Raw genomic sequence first — 12253 nt, 5'->3', positions numbered from 1 at the left:
TCAAGACCGGACAAATCATCCTGCTTTTCGTGAAACCAACACTGGTACCTCATGGTGTAATCCTTAGCCACGCAACTCCTCTAACACATCAAAGCAAACAACCTTCTTCTGTGCTACTAATCTGGTTTGAGCCCCAGATGTAGCACAGAGACAGCTACCATCGAGGTGATTGACGATGCCCTGAAATTCCTAAATGATGCCCATTCTTGCCTCTTGGTTCACCTTGACCTTCACCAGTAATTGACACAACAGACTACCAGACAATCATTGATATTCTAGGTTGCTGCTTGGAAATCATCAAGATGGTCCTTCACTGGTCAAATCCTACCTGGCTCTTTCATGGAAAATCAAGCGTTTCGTCACAGAAAATAACTTCAGATCTGCTGTCCAAGCCTTGGTCCTCTCCATTTTGGATGATGCCAATGCCTTTTTGGAAGGCCTTCCGGTGACTACCATGGCACCCCTGGGATGTATGCTGCATGCAGCAGCACGACTCAAAGGACTCTATGACTTCCAACACCTCACCACGTATGTCAGTGAGATGCACTGGCTTTGGCTGCAAGCACATATCTGTTAGGAACGTGGCTCGCCCTCACCAGAAATCCCTGGTCGCGCCATACCGCAGGCTTACAGCACCTCGCATTTCACATTCCCGAAATGCCTCCTTCATTCAGCGTTGGAGTTTGCCCTGGCAAAGTTGGGGGAGGTACGGCAGAACAAGGCGCTCAGCTGCACGTACCGGTGCCAGGGGAACACAACGCAAGCTTGTGCAGCTGATCGCGACTGATGTCTCTCGCCCCACCTCCTGCTCTCTTTAAAAACATAGCTGGTCGGGAGCGTCCTTGCCTTTGATTGAAGTTGCGGCTCAACCTTTTGGTTCCTGATCGTCCAGTGTCCCCCTTTCTCTGACCTTGTTTTTCAGTCCTGTTCCCTTGTGTTTTCCTGGTTACGAAAGCAGTCGTGTTTCCGAACTGCTCCTGCTTTGTCCTTCCATTCAAGTCTTTGGATTACACAAGCCGACCCTGCTACGTTTCCTGGACTCCGCCTGCATAACGTTCTGTACCTTACCTGCTCGCAACCTTCCTTCCCCTGCTGTTGTTCACTATCTCTGGCTTCAACCTTTGGAATACCACGTCCACAGCACCTTACTGATTCCAACCTCTTACCAAATAGGTAAGGGACACTTCTTGTGGCCTCTATTAGTCTCCTGTCCGGATTGGCTCTTACCGGTTTTCTGTTTACGTAGGGTCTGCATTTCGCCAAGAGCCAGTACATCAACACCCTGTCCTGCAAACCAGCCAAACAGCATTTTGGTCCAGAGAAGGTTCTGGAAAATACAGGTTAGTCCAATACAGTTTGGTGCTACACTGTATGGTTTGGATATTCCTAAGGTGATACCTGTCCTTTTGGTTTTCAGCTGGTGTCCGTGGCGTACCTGAACTGTCACACTGCTCATTCGATCAATTGTAAAATTGAGCAAGAGAGGGATACATTGAAAGACCTCCCTCCCTACGGACGAGACCTGAGCCTACTGGTCTGGCCAGGTTCCAGGGTTGTGTAAATGAGAAGAGTCTACTGATCTGGTCGGGTTCCAGGTAGTGGTCACCTATATGTCCATCAGTCTCTGGATCTACATCACGGTGAGTCACAACAGAATCAGAAGCCTTTATCCAATATGGAAGCCTCTTACACCTTGGCCAATCTTGTGCAGCTGGTAACCGAGCTGCGCTCTGACATGGTCGCTGCTCTAGACACAATGCTACGTCACATAGACGCGCTTCAGGAATGGGCTCATACACAACCCTGAGTGGATCCACAAGCCGGAGCCACGGCCTCCTGAACTGGGCATCCTCTGCCTCGACAAGAACGGGTACCCGTTCTCATGTCCAACCAGTTCCCTCTAGCTCTCCTAGAACGCTTTAACAGAGAACCAAAACACTTTCGCCCCTTTATCAATCAATGTAAACTACATTTCCTTTGCTGGCCTGCTGACACTACTACTAAGGCAGCGTTTGTCCTGTCCTATCTTGGTGGCCCTGCTGCAGCCTGGGCGAACCATCTTCTGGAGAACAACAGTCATATGTTATACAACTGTGATGCCTTGATTACGACCATGGGCAAGGTGTTTGACATTATGTACAATACCCAGGCCACTGACCTGGAACTTCTAAACCTCAGTCATGGTGACTCAACGCTGTTGTCCTACCTAGCAAGGTTTAACCAGCTGGCAGCTGCAACCGGGTGGCCTGAAGAAAAGAAGGCTGTTGTCTTTTATAACGGTCTATCCGAAAGTCTGAAGGACACTTTGGCCACTGTTCCGGTGGTTCCAGTCTCTTTTCAGGAGTTACTAGAACTTGTATGACAGATAGACGCAAGAAGAGCAGAAAGGAAAGGTGAAAAGCGAATGCCTATTGCAGTCACACCCTCTCCAGACCACACCCTGCAAGGAGGCGCTGAACCCATGCAGATTGGGGATATCCGTGGCCCTTTGACCCCTGCTGAAAGAGAGAACAGACGCAAAAACAATATTTGCCTCTACTGTGTCTCGGCTGAGCACTTCTTGCATTCTTGTCTCAAGAAACCTGGAAAGCGCCCAGGAAAAACTCCAAGGCTCAGCAGTAGAAGGAGTCCGATTGCTGAGTGTCCTTCCTTTGGACTCCACAGATCTCACATTGTCGACTCCTTTTGCTGTCACAGTCCAGTGTTCCATGTCCTCAGTTGATCCCTGGCTGACTCAAGCTGTCATAGACTCTGGCGCCACTGGAAACTCTATTGATTTGTCTTATGTCTGTGAACTGGGTATACCTGTCCTAGCCAAAACCCAGCCAGAGACGGTAAATGCTGTTGATGGCACAGCCCTGTGATCCGACATACTAACAGAACAAATCACCAACATCCTTCTGACCACTGAGTGTGACCACTCAGAAACTATTTCTTTCAATCTGATTTCAGTACAACACTTCAAGGTGATTCTTGGTCTCCCTTAGCTTCACATGCACAATCTCTCAAGTGACTGGCAGCGTCGGGAAATACTGTTCTCATCTTCCTTTTGTGAGGATTGTTTTAACAGTCCTTTCCCAGTGGCACGGGCAACTGCCTGTTGCACTCTTCTCGAAACAGCCTGCGTGGTAGGTGCGATCGCAGCTGTTCACATGGCCGGGGTCCATGGGAAGTACCAGGAATTTCAGGATGTTTTTGATAAAGGCCCGGTTGAGCAATTGCCGCCACATCGTCCGTACGATTGCCCCATTGATTTGGTTCCCGGGTCTAAGATTCCCACTGGCCGTGTGTATTCCCTAACATGGAGGATGCAGTATTGAAGGAAGACATTGATAAGTCATTACCCACTGGCTTTATTCGCACTTCCAAGTCTCCTGCAGCCTCCCCTTTGTTCTTTGTGCCCAAAAAGGAGGGCGATATGCGGCCCTGCATAGACTACAGAGGGCGGAATTCCATAACAATGCAGAACCAGTATCCCTTGCCCCTCATATCTGTTCTTCTCGATCAGTTACGGTCATCGGTAATGTTCACAAAGCTCAATTTGTGAGGGGTGTACAATCTTGTTTGTATTTCAGAAGGCAATGAATGGAAAACCACCTTCAAGACCCACTGTGGCCTCTACGAGTACTGCGTCATGCCCACTGGCCTCTGCAAGGCTCAGTATGTTGTGGTTTATCTAGATGACATTTTGATCTATTCACCTTCATTGGAAAAGCATGTTGTCCATGTTTCCTCGGTTGCTATGGCGTTTTAGGGAGAACCACTTGTACGCAAAGACTGACAAGTGTGTTTTACACGCCACCGAAGTGGAGTTTCTGGGGTATGACCTAACGGATAAAGGGGTGAGAATGAACCCCTCCAAGGTCAAGGCAGTACTGGACTAGCCAGTACCGACTTCCATCAAAACCCTTTCTTGGCTTTGCCAACTTTTATCGATGTTTCATATGCTCCTACTCCTCCGTGGTTGCCCCCTTGACCGCTCTTAACAGCAACAAGATACTGTTTGCCTGTACTCCTGGTGCCCAGTACGCTTTCGAGTCACTGAAGGCTGCTTTCACTTCGGCTCCCATACTGCAACATCCGCTTCAGCCGTGGCCGTAGGGACTATTTTATCACAGAAGTGCGTAGATACAGACGTGTTGCACCCAGGTGCGTTCTTCTCTCGAAAATTGATGCCCTCTGAATGCAACTACGCGGTCACAGAGAGAGGGCTCCTGGCAGTTTGCGATGCCTTGACGGAATGGAGACATCACCTGATGGGCGCTGTCCATCTGGTGCAGGTATTTACGGACCATCCTAATCTGCTAGCACTCAAATCTATGAGGTGTCTTAAAGCCAGACATGCTCGTTGGCTCACCTTCTTTTCCTGGTTCGATTTCACCACTACCTACCGACCAGCACGATTTCAGTCCAAGGCAGACACCATCTCATGTTTGGGTGGTAAGGTGCCCACCACTGACAAAGAAAGTCTGCTTCTTTTGGTTAACCAGGTCGCCTGCAGTTGTACACCCCAACCCTCACTTAGGAGCTTGATTCAAGAATGGGTGTTGTTAAACCTGCCTGAGATTGGCGCATATAAACTGAATGTTATATATTCCTTACCGTACATCGAGGGACACCTCTATGTGCATATTACTACCTCCCGCCAAACGGTGTTGCAATGGTACCACGATTCATTACTTGCTGCACACCGTGGGAGACATAAGACCCTAGAACTCCTGCGTCGGTGGTGTTCTTCCATGCAGAAAGACGTAGCTGAGTTCATTTCTACCTATGCAGTGTGCACGCAATGTAAGTCGTCCACAGGTAAACCAGTTGGCCTGCTGCAATCGCTCCCGTTGCCCTGCCTTCCGTCGCACATTTTCAATGGGCTTTATAGTCGAGTTACCTCTGGTGCAGGACTATGACACCATATGGGTGGTAGTGGACTACTTCTCAAAACTGGCACTCTTTATTCCCTGTCGTGTTCTCCCCTCGGCTTTCTGGAGAGCTCCGACATCGTCTTTTGGCATAGATGAATGATATTCTTCGGCCTACCATCCTCAGATGGATGGGCAAACAGAAAGGCTTAACGCCACCCTTGAACAGTATCTCCACTGCTTATGCCTCCAATATCAGGAAACCTGGTTATCCGCATTGCAGCCTGCTGAATTTGCCTATAATAACTCACAACATTCTACCACCGGTACCTCACTGTTCTATGCAATGTAAGGACAACACTCTAGGGCATTTCCCATGCACCCTGAGCTGTCCATAGACAATCCAGCTGCCTGCTCATGTGTCTGTGACCTAGTCAGCCTCCACAAGGGCATAAAGGCACATCTCTTGATGCCACTTACTCGGTCCAAAGTGTTTGCGGATGCCCATTGTTCTTCTCCTCCGGTATACCGGGCTGGGATGCGGGTCTGGCTTGCCGCCAAGTATCCTCGTATTCCAGGCAGAAGGGCATTGCTAACCCGGTTCGTGGGCTCTTACAAGATCACAGAGGTTTTCAATCCTGTGGCCGTTCATCTTGCTTTACCCCATCGCTGGAAAGTGCATCTAGTATTCCATGTATCCTTGGTTAAACCGTGCCTTCCAGGTCCCCGCCTCCTTTCACATCCAGCGCCCATGACAGTGCAAGGATCAGAAGAATATGAGGTTAAGGCAATTTTGGACATGCGTACCCGTGGAGGTCTACCCTAGTATCTAGTGGACTGGCTGGGTTATGGTCTTGAGGACAGGACGTGGGAACCTATTGGTAACATTCTGTACCTTACCTGCTTGCAACCTGTTAGACCTCTGCTATGTTTCTTGGACGCCGCTTGCTGAACGCTTGGTGATAATGGTGATAAATCTGCCAGCACGTTGCCAAACCTCCTTTGTCTCCACGTTTTCCATCGGATTGTGTTTTCTAGATTGTCATCTGAGCACAGAACCAAAGACGCTATCCTACCTTTTTCACGTGCTCCATCCCGTTGCTAGTGCGCCCTTGTGCCGCCCGGGAATAAGGCCCATTAACCTTACTAACCTTCCTTCCCATGCCGTTATTCACTATCTCTGGCTTCAACCTTTCGAATACCACGTCCACAGCGCCTTACTGATTCCAACCTCTTACCAAATAGGTAAGGGACGCTCCTCGCAGCCTCCATTAGTCTCCTGTCCGGATTGGCTCTTACCTGTTTTCTGTTTACGTAGGGTCTGCATTTCGACAATAGCCAGTACACCAACAGCCCGTTCCACAAACCAGCTGAACAGCATTACGGTCCGGAGAAGGTTCTGGAAAATACAGGTTAGTCCAATACAGTTTGCTGCTACACTGTATGGCTTGGATATTCCTAAGCTGATATCTGTCAATATCATCGTCAAATCCTGTCGCATCATCTACAAATCTGTTAGCATATAGCTGAGAAGCTCAGCATCTCCAGAGGCCCACGATCCAACAGAAAGAAGGACATATGCAGACTTGAACTCTGCTAGTGCAGGGAGGAAAGAACGAGAAGATATGAGTTCTCTATCTATGCCCCATACTTTAAAACTCTTCCATGTGAACAGCAGACTCACCCACTCGTATATTTCAGAAAGGAGCTCAAGACCCCCCTCTTCATGGAATGGCTCCTCCTCAATATATAAAACTTAGGAAATTCAGAAGGTGTTGTGCAATGTACAAACACCTTAACCGTCATACACTTAATTTTAAGATGTAATAATAAAAGAGATATGGTTGCATACAACAGCATTCTGTGTGGGTGACCACTAAAACTACTCATCCAAACTTGTGAGATGATTGCTGATTACATCCATCCACAGTTATCTGAGTAGGTAGCATCCTACAGCCACACTACACTGCCTCTGCCACATCTCCAAGGCGCAGTTCTTCTCAATAGTAGTGGGGCATGTGTTTCATTGCGAGTGGCATGCGACCTGACCACCATGGAACACAGCAGAGGTGGAATGTTGTGGGAGCGGTGAGGTGACGGTTGGGAGTTGGATGCTGCAGATGCTATTATTCCCTGTACAGGGCCTTTATCAATAAAATTGCCTACCTGGAAGTCTCCTGGGTCTTTTTTCCTCCATCTATATCTTTACCTACAAATGCCTGGACTGTTCTCTCTGGCCTCTGTGACTCTTATGCACTTTCTGTGCCTCGCCAGCTCTGCCTGAAAGCAGCATAGAAACGAAAGAGGGGCTTCGCTCTGTGCCCCGGCTTCTATTTACATGACAGCCATGTTCTCTATAAGCAAAGCGATTGCCGCAAGGTTTTGTCTGTGTTTTAACACACTATTGACGCTCAGAAGGGCGACAATAGCCATATGAAGCAGGTTTCACCAGCCGGCAACTGCCCCGGGGCTGCTTGAGCCCTAGACCACCAACGGCCCCTGTGAAGCCCTCTGCTTCAGATATTATTGCTTAGGTGTTGTCCCTTTTAGATACAATTTTAAAAGGAAAATGTCTCAATACAATTCATCTTTATAGAACACTATAATAAGCATGCACATTGCTGTTGCTTGGAAGTAAACAAAGGGCAGACAGCTCCATTGACCTGGCAACTTGGACAGACGTGGCCATGTGTTGCGAGTCAGTGCTGCGCCTTCTGGCGGGAAGGTTATGACCTGCAGCGCGGTGGCCTGCGTGGGGCACATATAAGCGTTCTTCTGCCCCGGTGGCACTTGCGCTGGACCCCCTCCGGGGCATCACTGCGTGGTGGCCTGCGTGGGGCACATATAAGCGTTCTTCTGCCCCGGTGGCACTTGCGCTGGACCCCCTCCGGGGCATCACTGCGCGGTGGCCTGCGTGGGGCACATATAAGCGTTCTTCTGCCCCGGTGGCACTTGCGCTGGACCCCCTCCGGGCCATCACTGCGCGGTGGCCTGCGTGGGGCACATATAAGCGTTCTTCTGCCCCGGTGGCTCTTGCGCTGGACCCCCTCCGGGGCATCACTGCGCGGTGGCCTGCGTGGGGCACATATAAGCGTTCTTCTGCCCCGGTGGCACTTGCGCTGGACCCCCTCCGGGGCATCACTGCGCGGTGGCCTGCGTGGGGCACATATAAGCGTTCTTCTGCCCCGGTGGCACTTGCGCTGGACCCCCTCCGGGGCATCACTGCGCGGTGGCCTGCGTGGGGCACATATAAGCGTTCTTCTGCCCCGGTGGCACTTGCGCTGGACCCCCTCCGGGGCATCACTGCGCGGTGGCCTGCGTGGGGCACATATAAGCGTTCTTCTGCCCCGGTGGCACTTGCGCTGGACCCCCTCCGGGGCATCACTGCGCGGTGGCCTGCGTGGGGCACATATAAGCGTTCTTCTGCCCCGGTGGCACTTGCGCTGGACCCCCTCCGGGGCATCACTGCGCGGTGGCCTGCGTGGGGCACATATAAGCGTTCTTCTGCCCCGGTGGCACTTGCGCTGGACCCCCTCCGGGGCATCACTGCGCGGTGGCCTGCGTGGGGCACATATAAGCGTTCTTCTGCCCCGGTGGCACTTGCGCTGGACCCCCTCCGGGGCATCACTGCGCGGTGGCCTGCGTGGGGCACATATAAGCGTTCTTCTGCCCCGGTGGCACTTGCGCTGGACCCCCTCCGGGGCATCACTCACCTCATCGGGCTCTTGCTTCTGAGACAGGCACTTTCTGGGTTTCATTCTGACGCCCGTCCTCGGCAGGGAGCTGAGCACTGCGTTAAGGCTCTCTTTAATAATAATAATAGTAATAATAGTAATAAGCCGCCTCGCGACAGTGTCCTGTGACTTTCCCTGCACCGCCGCGCGCCGAGGCTGCACGCGCTTCCGCAAAAGACCCAAACAGTCCTGCGCGCATGCGCAGTGCGGCAGGGTGTTTAGCATATGCGCTTGCGTGGAAAAACAAGAAACCTTGTGTTGCGCATGCTCAGCGCGAGACCCCGCGTTAGGCGCGCGTGCGCGCCCATAAATGCGCTGATAATGATTGGCGCATGCGCTGTGCGAGATCGCGAGACGCCCGTCTCCATCTTATTGCGTTGTGTGTGGCGCTTGAGGTTCACCCTCATGCCGGGGCCCCGGGGGTACTGTAGGCAGGCCACCCGGCTTATCCGCACGATTAGGGCTACGCGTGATTCGGTCCTGGAAGACTGGCTTCCTACTTCCGCAGCAACATTCCTTTTTGCAGGCCACCGCCCATAACCTGATCTCTGTAGTGTGTACCCTCCAAAGTGCTTTGCCCCTTTAAGGGCATGTGTCCCTCCCATGTGTATTGCCCTTCTAATGTGGGCCATGACTGTGTCATGGTCCAATCAGTAAAAAGGAGCCACTGCAGGCATCAGGGGCATGGCTTGCCCTGCCCCCACTCCAGATGGCGCCATACCTGCCTAACCTCCGGAATTTTTCCAGAGACTCTGGAATTTTAAACATTTCTCCGGGTCGCAGGAACAGTCCCTTGAATCTAACGAATTTTGAGGTTTTTTCCGGTCCCGGCATATTCTCCACCTGGACCCGGAAAAGGTGCAAAATGTTGGTGCCCACTGCCCGCATCACCACTATATGAGGCCGCTGCTCCCTCAATGCGAGCCCCCGACCGCCATAATTACAGTGCTTTCAATCCATATCATTGGATGGAAAGCACTATTATGACGGCGGATGTGCTGCGTTCGTTTTGCTTACCATAGCATAGCATAGCATAGCATAACGAAAATCATTAATTCAATGCTATGGTAAGCAAACTGAAGGTGCCGCCGCCGCAATAATAGTGCTTTCCATCCAATGACATGGATTGAAAGCACTATTATATCGGCGGCGCCGCCACCTTCAGTTTACTTACTATAGCATTGAATGAATTATTTTCATTGCTATAGTAAGCAAACTGATGGCTACAACAACCGAGTTTACCTTTTTGACAGGTGGGCGGGGCGTGTGTGCAAATGGGCGGAGTCTTGTGTGGCTGTGGGCAGCGCATAAATCTCAGGAATTTTGATTTTCAAATGTTGGCAGGTATGGATGGTGCTGGTGTCCCATAGCACCATGGGGCCTGCTTCATAGCAGGCCCCAACCCCGCTTGTGAGGAAGGGAGGAGCAGCATCCATCCCCGTCGGTATGGCGAGTAAAATCCAGTAGGGAGCCCTGCCAGTGAATCCCCCCGGCCGCAATCCTCTGTGAGGAGGGCGCTTGTGCGCCTTGGGTGGGAGTTTGCCCGCAACCTCCACCGTGGAATCCGCCACAAAAGGATGGTGAACAGTGTGTGTTCCGGTGGAGCAAACAAAGCGGAGCACCCGCAGCCCAGAAGCAACCCTGATATGCGGCATCCACTGCGAAAGAAGATGGGGGGGAGTCGCCGTTTCCCCCCCAGAAAGAAGATGAGGCCTGCCGGCATGAGGGATGTGAGGGGGAGGGACTGATTGCCCTCCTGCAAGAAAGAAATGCAGCGGATGCAGCCGCAAGGAAAAGTGGAGTGGTCGCAAGATAAAAGGAGCGGCTGAAGCTCTAGCGGCTTTAGCCACGATAACAAGGGACTGCCACACAAAGGAGAGGAGCAGGAGGGATCGTATGTCAGCGTTCCTGTGGGCCGATATTCCTGACAAAGAGAAGGTGAAGATAGAAACCTGCTGTTACGAAGGGTACATGGATGGTCATTGTGGCGCCGCTGGCGCTACATGCCTTCGATTCATAACGTTACTCCCAAGATGGCACCGTATGCACAGGGTGTCGGTCGAGGGTCCCCGCAGTTACCTGAGGATACTCCGCCCACATATCAGGACACAATACATCAGCAACCTGAACGGAAGCCGCAGTGCGTTGCTACTGCCTTTAGTGGTTACACTCCGTAAGTTATCGTCTAGGAAACCCTCAATCCAGTTATTTCGATATCTTGCTCTCTACACGATTACTATACTAACCCTCTCTTCCAATCCCTATTTTCCTTCCAAACACCACCCGCCCAATTCCGTGTGAGCCGAACGGAAACTGCTACACCGGCAGACTCGGCAAGCCTTATCGTTTACGACATAGTAGGTCTTGTTCCTTTCTGTCTTCTTTTCAATTGCTTCATACAATAGGGCTATAGTGTCTTAACCTCTCCTCACTTTGTTCAATACCATTCAGATAATTGCCTGCACTCGGACTTCAATTCCCAGCATACACTTCCACTCTTCTAATTTGAGTAGTACCATATCGCAACTCGGTAGGTGGGGAACAAAACAGTCCGCTCTTCCAACAGTCACATCCGTAATATCTACATACACTTACCTTCTGTCTTTATTTGTCTTTAAAGCTCCCGCGACCCGCTGAGCTCTCCCGGTTCTCATCTCCGGATTCCCGATACAACTTCTTCTGCTATCCGGAAGTGCTACTATGGCGAAACAACGGCAATATCAGCTCTTACGACAGAGACTCCCGATCCACACTCACAAGCCACACAGGGTTTTTTCCCCTTACGAGGGTTTCCCTGCAACATCCTCTGTTTGCCGTGTTGGAGGCAAGGAGAGGGTGAAGTAGGTAAAGTCTCTATGTCTGCACATCATTTCCGAAGACCAGGTAGGACTCTACTTTGTTTCATTGTTATTGTGGGGTAAACACTGAGTGGTAAACCAGTTCTCTGAGAATCTTGTGATAACGTGACAGATAGCAACGCCCGTATTTCAGCTGTCTCCGACGCCCACTCAGTGTTTCCCTGTGGATAATTGAACAAAGGAGATTTTCATATGGAGCAACAGGTTCAACAGTTAGTAGCTGTGATGCAAGCACTCTCTGTTGAGGTCCAACAACTCAAGCAGGAGAATGCGAATAAACGACAACAAGTCGGTCGCTCTGCACAAAGCTCAGAGGTTCCACCCGGTCCGCTACCTTGTGGAAGGTTTGATGGAAATCCACATACGGTTAAGGAATATTTAGAACCATGCACTGTGCAATTCGCATTCAAAGCAGCATTTCTCCCAACCGACCGTGACAAGGTCGGGCACATGATATCCCAAATGACTGGAGCCGCATTAGCCTGGGCTACCCCATTAGTTACCAATAACAACCCGATACTAGATTCCTATCCCGCATTCTGCAATAGTGTTAAGAGCATGTTTGGGACACAGGAAGTTACTATTGCTTCCCAAGAACGGTTGTTGGACCTAAAACAGGGAAGTCAAGACATTTTGTCTTATATCACTAAATTTAAACAAATGTCAGCGGATACCTCCTGGGGTGACGATGCACTCATAACCATTTTTAGGCGAGGGCTGTCAGAGGAACTAAAAGACTATCAAGCCGATTCATGGAATAATTAGCGCGGCGCAAGTGGCCAAAAACGTGCGAATCGCAGTG

General features: G+C 50.8%; 1 protein-coding gene across 1 annotated transcript in view; it reads right to left on the bottom strand.

Annotated features, from left to right (window-relative positions):
* The window catches only part of LOC138565921 (zinc finger protein 793-like), a 214043-nt gene extending 205262 nt beyond the window's left edge, over positions 1–8781 (bottom strand). Inside the window, exon 1 of the mRNA XM_069643040.1 lies at positions 8573–8781. Within this exon, the coding sequence (XP_069499141.1) occupies positions 8573–8617 (45 nt within the window). The 5' untranslated portion in view covers positions 8618–8781. The remainder of the gene's footprint in view (positions 1–8572) is intronic.
* Positions 8782–12253: the final 3472 nt, after the last annotated feature.

The sequence above is a fragment of the Ambystoma mexicanum genome, chromosome 1p (assembly GCF_040938575.1).
Source record: "Ambystoma mexicanum isolate Mex_15411 chromosome 1p, UKY_AmexF1_1, whole genome shotgun sequence".
Taxonomy (NCBI): Eukaryota; Metazoa; Chordata; class Amphibia; order Caudata; family Ambystomatidae; genus Ambystoma; species Ambystoma mexicanum.
The sequence above is the reverse complement of the archived record's forward strand: the minus strand, read 5'-3'. Positions and strand labels throughout refer to the sequence as shown.